General features: G+C 41.8%; 1 protein-coding gene across 3 annotated transcripts in view; it reads left to right on the forward strand.

Annotated features, from left to right (window-relative positions):
* LOC118389022 (receptor-type tyrosine-protein phosphatase alpha-like) overlaps positions 1–22346 on the forward strand; it is a 54543-nt gene that overhangs the window by 18211 nt on the left and 13986 nt on the right. For all 3 annotated transcript variants that reach the window (XM_035778682.2, XM_035778685.2, XM_035778684.2), the window contains exons 2-8: positions 9761–9807; positions 10451–10541; positions 13788–14177; positions 14273–14293; positions 17554–17656; positions 20820–20893; positions 21412–21548. In XM_035778682.2, the coding sequence (XP_035634575.1) occupies positions 9787–9807; positions 10451–10541; positions 13788–14177; positions 14273–14293; positions 17554–17656; positions 20820–20893; positions 21412–21548 (837 nt within the window). In that variant the 5' untranslated portion in view covers positions 9761–9786. The remainder of the gene's footprint in view (positions 1–9760; positions 9808–10450; positions 10542–13787; positions 14178–14272; positions 14294–17553; positions 17657–20819; positions 20894–21411; positions 21549–22346) is intronic.

Consider the following 22346-nt stretch of genomic DNA (forward strand, 5'->3'; position numbering starts at 1 on the left):
TGTCTTACTGTCGTCAGTTCATCAAGGCCGTTGGGCTGCTTATCAGCGGGCGCTGCCGGCAAGCCGGTGTCCTGACAATCTAAGCTACCCGCCTTGGATGAACTAGAGTTGATGTTGTTTGGCACGCCATGTACACTCATGAGCTGGTTTGCTTGAGCTGTAGGTCTACAGAGTGACTCAGTCAAATGTAAAGGCCATTATCAGATGCGCCGAGTTTCCATATCTGTATCAACTGTAGAGAATTTTACTTTAGAGAATTAGGTGAATCCGCTGAGTCTAGTGCAGCTGCTCAGACTGATGTTATAAGGTGAGGAGAGGATTGTTGATCAGTGTAGGCCTGCTTATTACGAGCATTGCCTAAACCCAAAGCAGACGTGAACAAGTGGGAGGATCTAGCGTACCTTTTTAAAATGCACTGTGATTTAGCTGTTTTCATTTCTTTGTGATATTTAGAGACCAAATGGACAAGAGATACGAAACGAATGGTAAAATGCCCATTGAAGTAAATCTCTCACATTTGTGTGAATGAAATACCATGAGGAGAAACACAGTCCTGTGACCACGCAGTAATTTCACACCGATTAGGCTGACACTTGGCCGCAGGCGGAGAGGGAACCATGTATTTATTCTGTGGTCATGCTGTGGTCACCACTCTCATGCAAAAAAAAAAAAAACACAGGTCTGCATCCATATCCACGGTTGTTAAAACTGCAATTGCAGGGAAGACTTTGAAGTAACAGGCTGTTTCTTTCTTTGTGTCATGGTCAAATGTTTGTCACAAATGACTGCTCTTAAAATCGTCCTGTCCTTTGAGATTCCCACGTCGGCTTCTTTAGCCTTCTGTCACCGTTGTGATAAGTTAGGCTCACCTTCTGTAATGGATCCGTTCATTGGTTAATGTTAACACCTGCAAAGTAGGCATAGGGGGGGGGGCTACTCTAATCCTGCTGTGCCACAAAGTGTCTTTGTTTTCATCCCAATCGTCTCTTCGTTGGCATCCTTAATTGGACGGAGCGGGACAGAATGGCCTCTGTGTATTAGCCTAGGCACAGTCCATGTGGAAGAAACGGAGCAGAGACGCTCGATAAGAGTGATTCCTCACGAAAAAAAAAGAACATGAATTTGGGGATTTTGTTATCCATAGAACAGTCCTTTGGAGGAAGGACTGTTGACACATATTTGGCATTTTGTATCTAAAAGCATAATTGATTAATAATATATCAAAGTTGACTTATGACATTTTGGGTTTACCCTGGCCTCCTTTACGACTCCGTAGTGTTTGATCTGGAGGTGCTACACTGCAAACATTGGTGTCATATGACGCTTTACAACTTTCTGTAATATGAGTAGTATTTAGAATTCAATTTTCTTCTATATTTCTTCTCTGCCCTGTACACGTGCATGCTTTTCTGAAGGAAGAGCAGCGTCACAACTTTGTTCATTTGAACAATTTCTCTCGTTCACTTAAACTTGTAAATGCCACACTTACTGAAAATGACATTCGGTAGCTTCTAGCTATGCTTGTGTAACTTTATGAGCTGGATATGCCTCTCTTTGCATTTAGTTAGTTGTCTGATTTTTGCTATTAGTTTGTGCTAATTTGATTAGCATTCTGGTAAGAGACCCGATTTGTCTTTTCTTGCTGTGTTTAGCGCCCCCCTGCGTGCTGTGTTGGTAATACCATCAATCCCAGGGTAAGTGGACGGTGTGACGATATGGAAATCTGGATACCGCCCCAGCCTAAAAGGAGGGCTGTGATTTTGCCTAGGAGGCCATGTAAATGGGCCATTAAAAACTAGCAGAGATCCACCTCAGGCTGCCCCAAAGGTTAGATGTTGTAGCTTTAACCCCTGGGAGCATATTGTTTGAGGCAACAGTCACCCACAAGTGACTAACATGCATGATGCTTTTGGAATATCTTGGCGAACTCTGCATTCTATCTGGAGTCAAGAGTTCTGAATAGGCCGTGTATGGACCAATGTTGTTGTTTATTTTAGAGGCACATTTTGTCCGACTATGAAGATGGTTGGGTGAGCGCTCGGTCGCACTTTAACACCTTTCTGTCCTACCGACAATTGCAAAGACATTTTAGATCGTTCCCCGTTCGATCCTTTTGAAATCGGATGACAACTAAACAAAGCATGAGGAAAAAATACCGAAAAACAGGCTTTCTGGTGCAGCATCGAACATGACTGTTTTGTGGACGGCTTATTATAGACTAAATGAAGCGTCATGAAAGTTAGGCTAATAAATAGAACATATTGTAGTCACTTCTGAATCTACACTCACTCTCTATTTTTAGGTGGGGTGGCATCAAAACAGTAGTCAGTCTCGCAGTAGAATACTTGTTTAGCCACCTAGAAATAGACCACTTGACGAGACATCTCATCTCAGGAGGTTGCTGTGATGAGAATGCAGCAAGATGTATCGAAACGTAGGAAGTGAAGAAGGGGGCACTTTTGGAAAAAGTTATGCAGATTCTGGCCCGAGCAAACCCAGGTGGCGTGATGTTAAGAAAACGTATTTTTAGTTCCACAGGAGCTTGCTAGAACGTTATAGACGTGGTCAATATAGCCTTAATCAAATTGGGATGTGCTTGTGTGGAACTAGGCCTAGATAGCGGAAGATTGCAATCCGAAAAGAAGCAGTGAGAGGAAGCCGCTGTGGACCCACTTCTTTGTTCTCTGCGCTAGTGGAATATCTTGGTCGGGCACGGCTGTCAACACCGCTTTCGTAACAGGAAACTGGTAAGCGCAAGAGGAGAACGTTGTACCTTTTGTGCAGTACAGTGCACAGTATTATGGCATAGGCTACTAGGCATATAAGATGTTTGTGTTGTCCAACTTGTATTTTTTTAGAACACTAGACTGTATCGTCAGCTTAGTGATGAGGCTGCATATGCTCATATGGATGTGCGTGATTCCATGCCCCTCCCATTCTACTGCTACTACAACCAGAGATTGTTCAGAAAGCTTTCTCTGCCGTCTCCGCTACAAATGGAGAGATCCATCACGCCAAAGGGTGGCTGCTCTCTCACTTGACTATAAAAGATGGCACTTTGTTGTGTTGAGTGGGTATAGCCTAGGTATGAAGTAGAAACACTAGACTAGTGCCTCCTTGAATTAATAATGTCCCCTCTCCACTTAAGACAATGGGACATCCCTCTCACAGCACACACTCCTCTGTGGATGAACACAAACAACACACACACACACACACACACACACACACACACACACACACACTGAAAGGGTTTGGGGACTGCTTTGGTGGGCAAAACGCGTTTAACCAGGTCCCCATAGACTGATGCACTCAGACCTATAGATCAGACTGGTAGGCACTACACTCATAAACTGCATCCATGTGGCTACTAGCTCCAGTTAGCGTCGGACAGCTTCACCTCACCAACATGAACACGCCACCCTATCACAGCAGGGTGACAGCAGTGAGTCATGTTTGTCCAAAAAGGCTGTTTAGGCTCCCAATGATGCATGCTGATTCATAAGCACGAAGTCTGATTCATACCAGACCGATGATGCAACCATGCTACATTTAGCCTAATTTAGAGAGGAAGCTTCTACTTCAATCAGGCTAATGTGATTTTAGAGTCACTAATGTCAATGGGGAATGGTTGTGTCATAGCTGAGTCATTGGTTATGAGGATGGTTGCTCTATTGGTCAGGTGAGGGGAGGTTGGGGCATTGTACAGGAAGGGTTCAAGGGTCAGAGGCTGATTTTGGATGAGTGAGGAGTTGTGGTACTAGTAGCCAGACTGCAGGGGAAGGAAGCAATGTGCAGGGTTCTCGTCGTTTTAAGACTTTCCTGCAGTCTGAGTCAGCTGGATCGACAGCCTAGCCTACTATTGAGGGAGAGAAGCAGAGAAAGGGCTAAAATGTGCCGTTCCATACATTTTTTTCTGCACATTATTGGGCACGTCTTTTTAAGTGTTTTATTTAGGAGGAAGGAAGGTTGATCCGTTTCTTTTTGGTATGACATGCATAAGCTACAGTTAAGTACATACCTCAGTTCAACGTCTAGTTTTGATTTACGTTTGGTTGTTGTCAACTAATGTTAATAAAAAATAAGCTGGAAACACGATTGGATTTAGGTTTAAAGTTGGACAATTTTCTTTTTTTTAAATGCCCCTATGTTGATGACGAGGCAAATCCAATCAATTTTCCACATTGATTCAAAGTCATCACAGAAATGACGTGGAAACAATGTTGATTCAGCCGGTTTTTGCCCAGTGGGTTGAGTTTGTAGGCCTAGGCTATCAGTTGGTTTTCCTTTTGGTTCTATCCTGGTTTCAGCTCAGTGCGGTCTTCAGCCATTAGTTTGCTTTAAAGTCAAGTGAAACAAACACTCCCGATGCACTAGGCCACCCTTTGATTTTAGGAACACCTCTTCTAAATTTAGCACAGGGACGAATCCTCATTCCCTGTTCTCGTTTAGAGGTGGAAAACGGCACAAGTGAAATCCACCCTGTGTGTAGCAGTAGCAGAGTTGGCTGAGGTCTGAGGGGAAACTGCAGCACGGGTTGAGGTTTCTGGGGGGGTGGTTGGCACGGTTTGGGCATGGAAGGGAGAACTGTAATTGTGGATGTTTTTTGTCAGCTGTGGGTGCGTAAATGTGGGTGGGTAAGACCGGGGAAGGGAAGCAGGCAAAGGACAAAAGTATTGGGGGAAGGGTAGGTACAGTGCTAGGCTAAATAATATGCAGCATGAGTCTGCAAGCTTGAATACCAAGTGTGGTTTTCACAATCCATTTTAAAACGATTCTGTGCTAAGGGACATTTCCTTCTAGAAGGACCCATGAGCACCAACATATGCAATACATAGGAGCAGTGTCACATTGGGTGTCAAATATATATATATCAACCATTTTCCAAACCAAAAAATGTGGAATGAGCGAAGGCTTTGATTTCTGGTCAAACAGATGGAAAATGAGTCTTAGACAACATCTACCAGAAAAGGTGTTGGAAATCAATCAAAACACAATCATGTTGAAGACCCCTGCCAACTAATATCAACACTTATATTTTGTTTTAGAGAAATGATTTGCCTTCTGTAAATTTAAGAAACATTGCCTTGTAATTCTGTTACCAAAAGCCCACATAACTTTAAGATATTTTCTCATTTCGCTCCCTCGTAAGGCAGGATAATGAAAGTTCACAGAAGTAACAAGTAAAGGTAGACCTACCAATTCGTTAGTGTATTTATTGATGTCAAGTTTGCTTATGAATAGTTAAGTGTTTACAACTCGTAATTCTGTTACCAAATTGGTAGTGGAATTACTGCAATTGAATTGGCTACAATAGGAAATCATAGTTGTCACAAACCACAGTTGGGTCACCTGCTACTGTCCTCCTTTCCACTGGCATGCTGTTATGTTCAGCTCAACTGTTTTCTTTCTGTTGTCTGGTGGTCAAAGCAAGACTTGTGAAAAACATTCTGGACAACTTCACACTCTCTTTCCTTAATGTCACCTCAACCTGGTTCTTAGTGACACCTACCCTCTTTCCGTTTACTGTAGCGAGCATCCTCGCCCACTAAGCACTGACCAACATCGGACATCCTTGCCCACTAAGCACTGACCAACATCGGACATCCTCGCCCACTAAGCACTGACCAACATCGGACATCCTCGACCCACTAAGCACTGACCAACATCGGACATCCTCGCCCACTAAGCACTGACCAACATCGGACATCCTCGCCCACTAAGCACTGACCAACATCGGACATCCTCGCCCACTAAGCACTGACCAACATCGGACATCCTCGCCCACTAAGCACTGACCAACATCGGACATCCTCGCCCACTAAGCACTGACCAACATCGGACATCCTCGCCCACTAAGCAAAATTAGTTCAGTCCGCCCTGGCTGGACCAAATCTGAACCAATCATAGACGTCTATGTTTCACAAGTTTGGACAGTAGTCCCACTGTACTGAGCTCTACTGAGCTCTACTATACTGTGATGTCCAAACTTGTGAATCATAAACGTCTATGATTGGTTCAGATTTGATCTGGTCTGGACCAACCATATGTTGTCGTGTTTGGGGTGGAGCTCATTAGAATAATTTTCAAAGATGCGAAATAAGGATATTGCATATTTCTACCTTTGTAGCTATTCAGGATACATCACCATGAAGAGCATGAAATTCATATCCATAATTATGCATTTCTGTATAGTACAGATCAGGGACCCATGACATAATTCCGTTACCGTATTTCTGTAAAACTCGAGCTGTCAGTCATAGCGGACACCCCATTTTTCTGGAAAATGTGGTCGCATAAAATGCGGAGGGAGATTTTCCCGTAATTCTGTTACCCAACAGTTCTTCCAGCAAATGTTTTTTTGTGAAGTTCTCTGTGTAAATTAGTATACCTTGTGCGTAGAGTTGTATGCTTTGTTAAACTCTGAAATCAATAGATTTGGTTTGGCACACATTCTAACGTGAAAAATCTGAGTCTCATTTACATTACATTTAAGTCATTTAGCAGACGCTCTTATCCAGAGCGACTTACAAATTGGTGCATTCACCTTATGACATCCAGTGGAACAGCCACTTTACAATCTCGGCGTAATTCCATTAACGTGGAATTGCTCCTAACAAAACAGAATACCTACTATTTGTTGATAGAACCATCTTAACCACTTGCTTTCCCCAAAACAGTAAGGATGGATCACAGTTATTCCCCTTAGCTACAAATGGCACAGTAGCGTTTTTCCCACCCAATTCTGACGCTCTGGCAGTAAATCCCTGATAACCATACTTTGTGTGTGTGTGCGCGGAGCTGGAACGCAGTACAGTGAGCCAGACGGGCTGGATTATTCTTGTATCAAGACCACGAGACTATCACAGCTCAGTCAGTGAGGCCACACCTAGTGGACTGGTGGGATTACACAGTTGTCAGCCCACCCAGCCTGCACTTTAGGCCCTTTCCTACACACACTCGCCCTTATTTCAACTGACTCCCTTTCATAGCAGCTCCACTGCAGTCAACGCAAAAATACAACATATTTGATTTGAAATTATTGCGCAATACAGACAATTTTGCCAACTCCGTGTCCAAATCTGAACAAATTTGTCTCAATCCAGTCTATGCGTTCCTTCTCAATCTCTTAACTTCTTGATTTATCCCCAGAGCTCGGGTAACAAGGCTATCTGCAGTCTTGCTTATAGCCCAAGTTGAAATGCATACATGCCTACATAAAATGGTGCTTTTTTTTGTTCCCTTCGCTGTGTCCCAGAATGAGGTAATTTATTATTCATGTTATACGGAGCACCACCTGGATGCAAGACTCATCTAGATATCGGAGAGAGGCAGCGTCTGGGATTTAGCAGACACAGAATGGTGGGCTTCTATGCGGGTCTGATGGCTGTTGGTTGCAGCATGGTACTGGCAACATCGGGGTTGTGGGTAAGATTCCCGCATGGGTCACAGTAGTGTGTTAGGCTAACATTTGATAAAGGCTGCTGATAAATGAGCAAACCAGAAGAGGGTGGGTTTATGCAGACATGGTTTCATAACCTAACTCGGGATATGTAACGCTTTCAGAATTATAAAACATTTTAAAAAATTGAGGTACGGGTCAGATATTTGGATAAATCACCACCTGGCAAGTTTGGGATTAGTCAAGCCTTGCAACATTGTTTTAGAGAATTTGGCATCATGTCCAGCCGGGCCTCATAAACACAGATCACATGTAACCACTTCAGCCCAGGACCTCCACACCACTGGCTTCTTCACCTGTGGGATCGTCTGAGAACTGGGGGGCTGTAATAAATCTGTCTGGGCCTGTAATCTGTCTGTAATAAAGCCCTGTCTGGGCCTGGCTCCCCAGTGGGTGAGCCTTTGCCCACCCATGGCTGCACCCCTGCCCAGTTTTGTGAAATCCATAGATTATAGCCTAATATATTTATTTCAATTGACTGATTTACAGTGGCTTGCGAAAGTATCCCCCCTGGCATTTTTCCAATTTAGTTGCCTTACAACCTGGAATTGAAATTGATTTTTTGGGGGGTTTGATTTACACAACATGCCTACCACTTCAAAGATGCAAAATATTTTTTATTGTGAAGCAAACAAGAAATAAGACAAAAAAACGCAACATTTTAGTGTGCATAACTATTGACACCCACCCAAAGTCAATACTTTGTAGAGCCACCTTTTGCAGCAATTACAGCTTCAAGTCTCTTGGGGTATGTCTCTAAAAGCTTGGCACATCTAGCCACTGGGATTTTTGCCCATTTATTCAAGGCATAACTGTTCTAACTCCTTCAAGTTGGATGGGTTCTGCTGGTGTACAGCAGTCTAAGTCATACCACAGAATCTCAATTGGATTGAGGTCTGGGCTTTGACTAGGCTGTTCCAAGACATTGAAATGTTTCCCCTTAAACCACTCGAGTGTTGCTTTAGCAGTATGCTTAGGGTCATTGTCCTGCTATAAGGTGAACCTTTATCCCAGTCTCAAATGTCTGGAAGACTGAAACAGGTTTCCCTCAAGAATGTCACTGTATTTAGCATTCCTTCAATTCTGACCAGTTCCCCAGTCCCTGCTGATGGGAAAAACATCCCCACAGCATGATGCTGCCATCACCATGCTTCACTGTGGGGATGGTGTTCTCAGGGTGATGTGAGGTGTTGAGTTTGCGCCGGACATAGCGGTTTCCTTGATGGTCAAAAAGCTAAATTTTTATCTCATCTGACCAGAGTACCTTCTTCCATATGTTTGGGGAGTCTCCCACATGCCTTTTGGTGAACATCAAACGTGTTTGCTTATTTTTTACTGTGTGCAATGGCTTTTTTAGCCACTCTTCTGTATAGCCCAGCTCTGTGGAGTGTACGGCTTAAAATGGTCCTATGGACAGATACTCCAATCTCCACTGTGGAGCTTTGGAGCTCCTTCAGGGTTTTCTTTGGTCTTGCCTCTGATTAATGCCCTCCTTGCCTGGTCTGTGAGTTTTGGTGGGCAGCCCTCTCTTGGCAGGTTTGTTATGGTGCCATAGTCTTTCCATTTTTTTAAATAATGGATTTAATGATGCTCTGTGGGATGTTCAAAGTTTCTCCACAACTTAGTTCCTGACCTGTTTGGAGAGCTCCTTGGTCTTCATTGTGCTGCTTGATTGGTGGTGCCCCTTGCTTTGTGGTGTTGCAGACTCTGGGGCCTTTGTGTGTGTGTGTGTGTGTGTGTGTGTGTGTGTGTGTGTGTGTGTGTGTGTGTGTGTGTGTGTGTGTGTGTGTGTGTGTGTGTGTGTGTGTGTGTGTGTGTGTTGAGATCTGTGACAGATCATGTGACACTTAGATTGCACACAGGTGGACTTTATTGAACTAATTATGTGACTTCTGAAGGTAATTGGTTGCACCAGATTTTATTTAGGGGCTTCATAGCGAAGGGGGTGAATACATAAGCACTCACCACTTTCCCATTTTTTTGTGTTAAAAAAAAAAAAACTTGTTTTCTCTTCACCAATTTGGACTATTTTGTGTCTGCCCGTTACATGAAATCCAAATGAAAATCGGTTTAAATTACAGGTTGTAATGCAAAAAAATGCCACGGGGGATGAACACTTTTGCAAGGCACTGTATATGAACTATATTTTCGTTCAGTATAGTAGGAATGTTCTCAACAGGCAAACCAGCAAGATCCAAGTTAAACGAATAATACAAAACTAGTTAAACTAACTAGTGAAACATTTCTAAGCACCTCTTTGAGATTATAACAGTGTCTTCCTTTTCTGTTTGCATCCAGGACCACACTGTGCGAATGAGTGATTGATGCCAAATTCGCTCCTTAAGGTAAGAGATCAAATCTTGTGCCACTCATCATTATAGGGTAAATCCATATAATTTCAATCATGTTCTGACTGCACCCATTTTTGGTCTAAACAAAACGTTGTTAAACTATTTAATAATTTCTTGCATTTTTTAAATGTTTTATTCAGAAATTATAATCGTTTGTCAACCCTGTGTGTGAGATTAAAAATGGTATAAATCTCAACCGTTCATCTTTTCCAGTGAAAGACATGGATGTCTCGTGGTATGTTGGGGTATGCAAAATTGGTCAAGTTTGAGCACCTCTTTCTCCTGAATGTTTTGGCATTCAATTCCAAAAAGTCACTTTCTGACCACGTCTTCCGTGGGCAAACATGTATGGAAAGTTTGGTTTAAATCAAGAAGCGGTGCTGTCAAACTGTTTGAATTCAAAATAATTTACTCTATAATCAATGCATTTTCTTGAAAAAAAAATCTTAATCCCACTCAAAAATGTAAGTACCCAAATTTTGTTGGATTATTCTCTAAATGTGATCATGAAGGATTTACGATTAGACCTCCAGTTACAAGTACCACGCATATGAATTTATAATCCGATCATGACCAGCTGCACTGTGAAAGGGTCATTTTTGGGATGTCAGTAAGGCGTTTGTCCCTGTTCTCCCAGGGCAGTATGGGTGTGTGTCCCCTGCTCCTGCTGCTCAGTGTGGCCCTCGGGGTCTCTGTCTCAGCCCAGGGACCATCTCTCACCCCCGCAGGTAAGGAGGACCCACATGACATTATCACCTGAACAGTCGGAACCTACCGCTTGACACCATTTGACATATTGAACGTTCTTGTATTGTAAAATGACTCAACACTAACATCACGGGTTCTCAAAGTTCGGTCATGGAGGTACGGCAGGGGTCTTCAGCCAGATCTCTTAATATAACAAAATGGTAATATATATTTTTATATATACAGTTGAAGTCGGGAGTTTACATACACTTAGGTTGGACTCATAAAAACTCGTTTTTCAACCACTCCACATATTTCTTGTTAACAATCTATAGTTTTGGCAAGTCAGTTAGGACATCTACTTTGTGCATGACACAAGTAATTTTTCCATCAATTGTTTACAGACGGATTATTTCACTTATAATTCACTGTATCACAATTTGAGTGGGTCAGAAGTTTACATACACTAAGTTGACTGTGCTTTTAACTTCTTGGCGCACCCATCCCGTTAGCGGGATCATTTTCGTCAACATCCGAATTGCAGAGTGCCAAATTCAAAATAAATTACAAAAAATATTTCATTTTCATGGAATCACAAGTGCAATATTGCAAAACACAGCGTAGCTCTGAAAGCAAACCAAGCGTTTATGTAAGGACATCTCTCTCAGCAGACGACAAAACATTACAAACAGCTAGCAGCAAAGTAGATTGGTCACGAAAGTCAGAAAAGCAATAAAATGAATTGCTTACCTTTGATCTTCGGATGTTTGCACTCACGAGATTCCCAGTTACACAAATGTTCCTTTTGTTCCATAACGATTATTTTTATATCCAAAATACCTCCATTTGGTTGGTGCGTTATGTTCAGTAATCCACATGCTCGGGCGGTCACGTCGGGGAAGACGGAAATTCCAAATAGAATCCGTAAAGTTCGTAGAAACATGTCAACCGTTTTTTATAATCAATCCTCAGGTTGTTTTTACAATAAATAGTTGATCATATTTAAACAGGACCGTAGCTTTTTCAATAGGAGTGAGAGACTGTTCACATCATGTGGACACCATAGGGAAAGGAATACGGTTGATATCCCTTTAAATGGAGGGAAGGCATGCAATGGAACAGGGAGGTTTCAAAATAAGAGGCACTTCCTAGTTGGATTTTCCTGAGGTTTGCGCCTGCAATATCAGTTCTGTTATACTCACAGACAATATTTTGACAGTTTTGGAAACTTTAGAGTGTTTTCTATCCTAATCTGACAATTATATGCATATTCTAGTTTCTGGGCCTGAGAAATAGGCAGTTTTATTACGGTTTTCATCCAATCATCAAAATACTGCCCCCTACACTCAACAGGTTAAAAATTTAAAAAACAGCTTAGAAATTCCAGAAAATTATGTCATGGCTTTAGAAGCTTCTGGTAGGCTAATTGTCATAATTTGAGTCAATTGGAGGTGTACCTGTGGATGTATTTCAAGGCCTACCTTCAAACTCAGTGTGTCTTTGCTTGACCTTATGGGAAAATCAAAAGAAATCAGTCAAGACCCCAGAAAAAAAATTGTAGACCTCGACAAGTCCGGTTCTTCTTTGGGAGCAATTTCCAAATGCCTGACAGTACCACGTTCATCTGTGCAAACAATAGTACGCAATTATAAACACCATGAAACCACGCAGCCATCATACCGCTCAGGAAGGAGAGGTGTTCTGTCTCCTAGAGATGAACGTACTTTGTTGTGAAAAGTGCAAATCAATCGCCGAACAACAGCAAAGGATCTTGTGAGGATGCTGGAGGAAACAGGTACAAAAGTATCTATATCCACAGTAAAATGAGTCCTATATCGACATAACCTGAAAGGCCACTCAGCAAGGAAGAAGCCACTGCTCCAAAACCGCCATACAAAGCCAGACTACGGTTTGCAACTGCACATGGGAACAAAGATCGTACTTTTTGGAGACATGTCATCTGGTCTGATGAAACAAAAATAGGACTGTTTGGCCATAATGTCCATCGTTAAGTTTGGAGGAAAAAGGGGGAGGTTTGCAAGCCCGAAGAAAACCATCTCAACCGTGAAGCACGGGGGTGGCAGCATCATGTTGTGGGGATGCTTTGCTGCAGGAGGGACTGGTGAACTTCACAAAATAGATGGCATCGTGAGTAGGAAAATTAGTTGGATATATTGAACAGCTCAAGACATCAATCAGGAAGTAAAAGCTTGGTCGCAAATGGACAATGACCCCAAGCATACTTCCAAAGTTGTGGCAAAATGGCTTAAGGACAACAAAGTCTTGGTCTTGGAGTGGCCATCACAAAGCCCTGACCTCAATCCCATAGAAAATGTGTGGGCAAAACTGAAAATCTGTTTGCGATCAAGGAGGCCTACAAACCTGACTCAGTTCACCAGCTCTGTCAGGAGGAATGAGCCAAAATTCACCCAACTTATTGTTGGGGAAAGGCTACCCAAAACATTTGACCCAAGTTAAACCATTTAAAGGGAATGCTACAAAATACTAATTGAGTGTATGTAAACTTCTGACCCACTGGGAATTTGATGAAATAAATGAAACCTGAAATAAATCATTCTCTCTACTATTAAAGTACTGACATTTCACATTTTTAGAATAAAGTGGTGATCCTAACTGACCTAAGACACGGTGGTTTTACTAGGATTTAAATGTCAGGGATTGTGAAACTGAGTTTAAATGTATTTGGCTAAGGTGTCTGTAAACTTCTATCTTCAACTGTAAATATTACTAACAGATTCAATTCAGAGGGTGTAATATAATACCATGTCAAATTATTAATCTACAACCTATGTTCTTGACCCTGGGCAACATGGGAATATGGGTATCCACAGTACTCCCAATTATAATTTCTTTCAACTCAATACTTCTTGTATTTCCCCAAATATTTTCTTTATTTTTTTATATAAAATGCACCGTAATTTACTTAGAACGTTGAAGTTTATTTGCCACGTGGCAAAATGTGTAGAATTGGCTTTAAAGCTGCAACAACAAAACATCTCTCTGCCCCGCGACAAAATGGGTTGTGTTGCAGAAAAATCGCTTGAAAACCGCAACATTTTCTCAGAGGCAGGCCTTTAAAATGTTCCTTCCCAGTGCCCGAGACTTGGTCTGTCCGTCCATGCCCTGCCGAAGTCATAATTCAACTCCTTGTATGTTATTCTCATCTCACTGAAGTTGTGTTCTGATTATGAAATGGTCCCCGATGAATTAGCTATCACAAAAAGTTTGAGAACCTGTGGCCTTGATGAACTGTATCTCTCTCATAGAAGGTCCAGTCTCCACTGCCAAACCCACGGATTCTCCAGCCACCACCCTCCACAATGTTCCAGTGGCAACAACCACCACCCCTCCAACAGCCGCAACGACACTGACAACAACCAGCACCGCAGAGGGGAACATATTGACTGCAGGCCCCAGTGTCACCCAGGTGCCCATTCCCCCTCCACCACCCCCTGGCCCCACCATAGCCCCCCAAGTCCCCACGGGTGCAACCACTGCCCCGCAACCACCCCCTGCTCCGACCACGGTCAGTCGGGGTGGGGAGAATGGGACCACACTCTCTGCTCCGGACAGTCACACAGATCCCTCGCTGGAGACCACCATAGAACCTACGGTGGAAGCCACGTCGCACGACACTACTAGTGACACTACAACAGGTAGGTGTGTGTGTGTGTGCTTGTGAGTGAAAGGCGAGCAGGTCTGTGTGTGATGTGTAGGATGTTGGATAGTAATGATACTCTTTTACCCCCAGGTGGTGGAGAAGACGGCACAGGTAAGAGTGTGTGTATGTTGTCTCAAGTTACAACGTGGTCATACAGCTAACATGAGCACAACATAATGTGCCTTCAGAAAGTATTCATACCCCTTGACTTATTCCACGTTTTTGTTTTTACAGCCGAAATTCAAAATAGATTAAATAAAATAATCTCACCCACCTACACACAAATACTCCATAATCACAAAGTGAAAACATGATTTTAGAAATGTTAGCAAATTTATGGGAAATAAGTGTTAAGTGTTCACACCCCTGAATCAATGTTAGAATCACCTTTGGCAGCGATTACAGCTGTGAGTCTTTCTGGGTATGTCTCTAAGAACTTTGGATAGTACAATATTTGCCTTTTTTCATTTTTTTCAAGCTCTGTCAAATTGCTTGTTGATCATTGCAAGACAGCCATTTTCAAGTCAAAACTGTTACTAGGCCAATTGGCGACATTCAATGTTGTCTTTGTAAGCAACTCGTGTATATTTGGCCTTGTGTTTTAAGTTATTGTCCTGGTGCTTCAAGGCGATTTTGTCTCCCAGAGTCTGTTGGAAAGCAGACTGAACCAGGTTTTCCTCTAGGATTTGGCTTGTGCTTAGCTCTATTAGGTTTATTTTTATCCTAAAAACTCTAGTCCTTGCTGATGACAAGCATATCCATAACATGATGCAGCCACCACCATGCTTGAAAATATGAAGAGTGGTTCTCAGTGATGTTGTATTGGATTTGCCACAAACCTAGTGCTTTGTATTCAGGACATAGTTCATTTCTTTGCCACATTTTTTGCAGTATTACTTGTTGCATTCAGAATGCATGTATTGTAGTATTTCAGTCTGTACTGGCTTCCTTTTCACTCTGTCAATTAGGTTAGTATTGTGGAGTAACTGCAATATTGTTGATCGATCCTCGTTTTTCTCCTTTGTGAATTAATCTGTGTTTGAAATTCACTGCTCGACTGTGGGACCTTCAGATAATTATATACTATATATATAAATGTATGGGGACACCCCTTCAAATTAGTGGATTCGGCTATTTCAACCACACCCGTTGCTGACAGGTGTATACAATCGTTCACACAGCCATACAATCTTAATAGACAAACATTGGCAGTAGAATGGCCTTACGGAAGAGTTCAGTGACTTTCAATGTGGCACCTTCATAGGTTGCCACCTTTCCAACAAGTCAGTTCATCTCATTTCTGCCCTGCTTGAGCTGCCCCGGTCAACTGTAAGTGCTGTTATTATGAAGTGGAAACAAGTGGTAGGCAACACAAGCTCACAGAACCGGACCACCAAGTGCTGAAGCGCGTAGCACGTAAAAATCATCTGTCCTCTGTTGCAACACTCAATGACGAGCATCAAATTGCCTCTGGGAGCAACTTCAGCACAAGAACTGTTTGTCGGGAGCTTCATGAAATGTGTTTCCATGGCCGAGCAGCCGCACACAAGCCTAAGATCACCATGCACAATGCCAAGTGTCGGCTGGAGTGGTGTAAAGCTCACCACCATCGGACTCTGGACCAGTGGAAATGCGTTCTCTGATGTGATGAATTAATGACACTTAACCATTTGTCAATCTAACGGACGGTTCTGGGTTTGGCGGATGGCATGAGAAAGCTGCCTTCCCGAATACATAGTGCCAACTGTAAAGTTTTGTGTAGAACTAATAGTCTGGGGCTGTTTTTCATGGTTTGGGCTAGGCTCCTTTGTTCGAGTGAAGGGAAATCTTAACGCTACAGCAATGATGATTCTGTGATTTGTGGCAAGTTTGAGGAAGGACCTTTGCGGTTTCAGTGCACAAAGCGAAGTCCATACAGAAATGTTTTGTCTAGATTGGTGTGGAAGAACTTGACTGGCTTGCACAGAGCCCTGACCTCAACCCCATCAAACACCTTTGGGATTAATTGGAACTGCGAGTCAGGCCTAATCGCCCAACATCCGTGCCCAACCTCACTAATGCTCTTGTGTTTGAAGGAGAAGCATGTCCCCGCAGCATTGTTCCAACATCTAGTGAAAAGCCTTCCCAGAAGAGTGGCGGCTGTTATAGCAGAAAATGGGGACCAACTCCATATTAAGGCCCATGATCTTGGAATGAGATGTAAGATGAGCAGGATTCCACATATCTTTGATCATGTAGTGTATGTGTGGTGTACAGCGATTAGGTAGTCATTGAAAAATCTATTATTGCACACAGAGTCCATGCAACCTATGTGATTTAAGCACATTGAATACTTATCGACTCAAGACATTTCAGCTTTTCATTTTTCATTAATTTCTAATCATCATTCCACTTTGACATCATGGGGTATTGTGTGTAGGCCAGTGACACAAGATCTCAATGGATTCCGTTTTAAGTTCAGGCTGTAACACAACGTTTAGAAAAAAGTCAAGGGGTGTGACTGCTTTTCTGAAGTCATAAGCAGTCGTGGCAGCGACGTGCCAATAATTAAACTGGCCTGTCGAACACACGCAGTATTCAAGCTCTGCATCTCTCCTCTGTCTGTATATATTTGTATCCGTCCTCTGCGTGCGCAGTATGAGCTGTTGAATTGGAATGGGTTGAATAGTCCTCTACTGCTCATCAGTTTCACTTACCTTCCTACCAACATAGTGCAGCACCATTCAATGTGCTGTGTCCATTCAATGTACAGTGTCCCACAGAGAACACTGAACATTCCACAGAATAACCAAAAAATGACTATAATAGCAATAAGGCACCTCGGGGTTTGTGGTATATTGGCCATGTACCACCCCCCCCCCCCATGCCTTATTGCTTAAGTATTTGCAATATATGACTGTTCCTCATCTATTTGGTTAACCCCTCTGCTTCTGTAAAGTCTCATTGTTTGTGTCGTGTTGACTCTTTCTGCTCTGTAACGACAGTTAACGGCATCGCCACTGTCATTATTATGTAAATGTTATGTAAGACTAATGACGACGCTGTCCAAAAAAAACTGTAACCAAGATGTCCTTACTGAGGAGCTCCTGTAATCGGTGCAGAAATCATGGAGTTGGACAGTTTCATACAGCCTGTCTGACGCATACTGTTAACTATTAACACTATTGAATAGTATTGGTTTTCTTTCAAATACTTGAGCTGATTTGTGCGCTTGATTGAGCTTGTCTGGTGCGACGAATCCAATGAATTGTCCAAAAAGTGCCAATCCAAACCCCATCAGGGCACCGAGACCGGCTCAATCAAATGCCAAATCGAACGTGTACACATTTTTTTGAATGTTGTTAAATTCTCTCTCTCCCTCGTTCTCTCAGACCAAAATACGCAATCAGATGACACGCCCATCATTGCGGTGATGGTGGCTCTGTCATCCCTGCTCGTCATCGTCTTCATCATCATCATCCTCTATATGCTCAGGTCAGTCATGTTCCTCTGGCAGAAACAACCCACGCCACTCATCTGGGTTGTGTTCAAAACCTTTTGTTCATCTTGTACTTGGCCTGTGTGGTCCAGCGGAAACTCGTCCCTGGATCGTGTTCATCAGGCACCAAATAGAAGAAACGGACTGAAACGGGGAGGGGCTTCCTGAACTTGTCCAACAAAAGTTTTAAAAAATATGGCTACATTTTGATATGGTGTACCATAATGAATACACCCTGGTTTGTACCATAATGAATACACCCTGGTTTGTACCATAATGAATACACCCTGGTTTGTACCATAATGAATACACCCTGGTTTGTACCATAATGAATACACCCTGGTTTGTACCATAATGAATACACCCTGGTTTGTACCATAATGAATACACCCTGGTTTGTACCATAATGAATACACCCTGGTTTGTACCATAATGAATACACCCTGGTTTGTACCATAATGAATACACCCTGGTTTGTACCATAATGAATACACCCTGGTTTGTACCATAATGAATACACCCTGGTTTGTACCATAATGAATACACACTGGTTTGTACCATAATGAATACACACTGGTTTGTACCATAATGAATACACACTGGTTTGTACCATAATGAATACACACTGGTTTGTACCATAATGAATACACACTGGTTTGTACCATAATGAATACACCCTGGTTTGTACCATAATGAATACACCCTGGTTTGTACCATAATGAATACACACTGGTTTGTACCATAATGAATACACCCTGGTTTGTACCATAATGAATACACCCTGGTTTGTACCATAATGAATACACCCTGGTTTGTACCATAATGAATACACCCTGGTTTGTACCATAATGAATACACACTGGTTTGTACCATAATGAATACACACTGGTTTGTACCATAATGAATACATCCTGGTTTGTACCATAATGAATACACCCTGGTTTGTACCATAATGAATACACCCTGGTTTGTACCATAATGAATACACCCTGGTTTGTACCATAATGAATACACCCTGGTTTTCTCCCCCAGAGTCGCACCTTCAGCCTTGTGTCTCAGGGAAGCATTTTTAAACGGAAAAGAAACGTTTGGATGCAGGCATGATTTATCTTTGAAATAGAGCTATACAATAGTCAGATATGAGACCCATGTACCATGCTAACGCTTTCGTACACACCTACTCACACAATTCATTACACATTGTAAAAGCGCAGAGCAGGAAACCGTTTGCTTGTCTTCTTTCATATACAAACACCCTATGGAGGCCAGTGTGAATGAACCAAGTGTCATAGTAGTTACCATGGCAATGGCCGTGTGTGTGACTGTGTGGGTGATATTCTGCATGTCCAAGGCCTTCAGAAAGTATTCCCACCCCATCGACTTTTCCACATTTTGTTATTACAGCCTGAATTGAAATGGATTAAATCGAGATTGTTTCAATGATCTACACAAAATACTCTCATGTCGAAGTTGAATTATGTTTTTAGAAATGTGAACCAATTCATAAAAAGCTGAAATGTCTGGAGTCAATAAAGTATGTTTTGTTATGGCAAGCCTAAATAAGTTCAGGAGTAAAAAGTTTCTTAACAAGAAGTCACACGTTGCACGGACTCCTCCTGTATGCAAAAAATAGGATATATATATATATATATATATATATATATATATATATATATATATATATATATAATTTTTTTTAACAACTACTGCAGCACTCTGTACCCAACGCATACAATTATCTGTATGTTCCCTCAGTCGAGCAGTGAATTTCAAGCACAGATTCAAGCAGAAAGACCAGGGATGTTTTCCAATGGTTGACAAATAGCCTATTGGCCTATAAAAAGATGGACGTCCTTTTTTTAACTCCGTTGCCGGTTAGGAAGTGACTGAGGAGGTATTAACAACATTGTAGTTACTCCACAATACTAACTTTAAATGACAGTGAGAAGAATTCAGCCTTTTCAGAATAAAAATATATTGTTTGCATTTAGGGCGCTAAAGTAATACTGCAAAAAAATGAGGCAAAGAAATGTACTTTTTTTGTCTTGAATACAACGTGTTATCTTTGGGGAAATTCCAACACATCACTGAGTCCCACTCTTCCTATTTTCAATGCATGGTGGTGGCTGCATCATGTTATGGGTATGCTTGTCATCAAATCAAATGTATTTGTCACATACACATGGTTAGCAGATGTTAATGCGAGTGTAGCGAAATGCTTGTGCTTCTTGTTCCGACAATGCAGTAATAACCAACAAGTAAACTAACAATTCCAAAACTACTGTCTTATACACAGTGTAAGGGGATAAGACTATTTACATAAAGATATATGAATGAGTGATGGTACAGAGCAGCATAGCCAAGATACTGTAGATGGTATCAAGTACAGTATATACATATGAGATGAGTATGTAAACAAAGTGGCATAGTTAAAGTGGCTAGTGATACATGTATTACATAAGGATGCAGTAGATGATATAGAGTACAGTGTATATTCATATGAGATGAATAATGTAGGGTATGTAAACCATTATATTAGGTAGCATTGTTTAAAGTGGCTAGTGATATATTTGACATTTCCCATTATTAAAGCAGAGACTAGGGAGTTTTAGGATAAGAAGAAACAGACTACAGCTAAGCACAGGCAAAATCGTAGGGGAAAACCTGGTTGTCTGCTTTCCAAAGACACTTGGGGACATTCACCATTCAGCAGGACAATTACCTAAAACACAAGGCCAAATATCCACTGAGGTTGCTGACCAAGATGACATTGAATGTTCCCGAGTGGCCTAGTTAAAGTTTTGACTTAAATCGGCTTGAAAATCGATGGGAAAACTTGAAAATGGCTGTCTAGCAATTATCAACAATCAATTTGACAGATTTTTTAAAATGATTTTTTAAAAGAATAATGGGCAGGTGTTGTACAACCCCTAAAGACTCACAGCTGTATTCGATGGCAAGGGTGATTCTAACATGTACTGACTCTTGGGGTGGGGTGGTTGAATACTTGTTTTACGTTACCAAAAAGTAGCAAATCTCTTCCATTTTGACATAACCGTTTTGTGTAGGTCGTTGACTTTTTAATCCCACTTTGTGACACTATAAAATGTGGAAAAAGTCAACGGGTGTGAGTATTCGTGTGTGTCGTATGATTGACAGGTTTAAGAAGTACAAGCAGGCCGGCAGCCATTCCAACTCCTTCAGGCTGACCAACGGTAGATCAGATGATACAGGTAACTGTGTGTATGTGTGTGTATATATACACGTGTGTTTTCTGTGTGAGAACGTGCATGTTTTTTCTGTGGTCGTACATTTACCAGAATTTTTATGCATGTCTCTATCATAGCCAACTTTCTCCATTGTTCTGTGTTCAGATAAAATGACATTGGTTTTCTGATCATTTACTGATTCTTGGCCAAAGCAGTTGTTCAATATGATGAATTGTGGCACACTAGCAGTGTTGGATTGTTTTATGGCTCCCCCTTGTGGGCTTTTATTAACACACCCACAGTCAGTTTGAAGAAGTTGCATGTGTAGATTAGAATCTGTTTTAATGTATAAAATATTTATCATAATATAACATTTTCTATAGTTCATTAATTTATAATAATTGGTTGGTGAATGTCTCACTATCTTTGTTGTTGGCAGTGTCTCAACAATAAGGGTTTTTCTCTCCCCCCCTTCCCCTGTGGGCCTCAATCGCCACCTATCTTTCCTGTCCCATTACTTCCCTCCCTTCCTGCTCTTGCAGAGCTCCAGAGTGTGCCGCTATTGGCCCGCTCGCCTAGCACCAACAGGAAGTACCCACCCCTTGTTGTTGACAAGCTGGAGGAGGATATGAATCGTCGCATGGCTGATGACAACAAGCTCTTCCGGGAGGAGTTCAATGTATGGAGTCTGCGTGCACATACATACATACATGCATGCATGCATGCATACAAGTCAAACCTACAAGTCAAACATTTGGACACACTCAAGGGTTTTTCTTTATTTGTGCTATTTCCTACATTGTAGAATGATAGTGAAGACATCAACTTTGAAATATCACATATGGAATCTTGTAATAACCAAAAGTGTTAAACAAATCAAAATATATTTTATATTTGATGTTCTTCAAGTAGCCACCCTTTTTTCTTGATGACAGCTTTAGATATTTTTGGCATTCTCTCAACCAGCTTCATGAGGTAGTCACCTGGAATTCATTTGAATTAAGAGGTGGTCCATGTTAAAAGTTAATTTGTGGAATTTCTTTCCTTCTTAATGCGTTTGAGTTGTGTTGTGACAAGGTAGGGGTGGTATACAGAAGATAGCCCTACTAGGTAAAAGAGTGTGCAGAATATTTCAATAATGTTGAACGTTTCTTCAAGTGCAGTCGCTTCAAGAACAGACACCTCTCAACATCAACTGTTTAGATGAGACTGCGTGAATCAGGCCTTCATGGTCGAATTGCTGCAAAGAAACCATTACTAAAGGACACCAATAATAAGTAGAGACTTGATTGGGCCGAGAAACACAAGCAATGGACATTCGATCGGTGGAAATCTGTCCTTTGGTCTGATGAGTCCAAATGTTTGTTTTTGTTCCGGCCCGCCGTGTCTTTGTGACGCAGAGTAGGTGAACAGATGATCTCCGCATGTTTTGTTACCACCGTGAAGCATGGAGGAGGTGGTGTGATGGTGCTTTGCT

This window comes from Oncorhynchus keta, chromosome 10 (assembly GCF_023373465.1).
Source record: "Oncorhynchus keta strain PuntledgeMale-10-30-2019 chromosome 10, Oket_V2, whole genome shotgun sequence".
Lineage (NCBI taxonomy): Eukaryota > Metazoa > Chordata > Actinopteri > Salmoniformes > Salmonidae > Oncorhynchus > Oncorhynchus keta.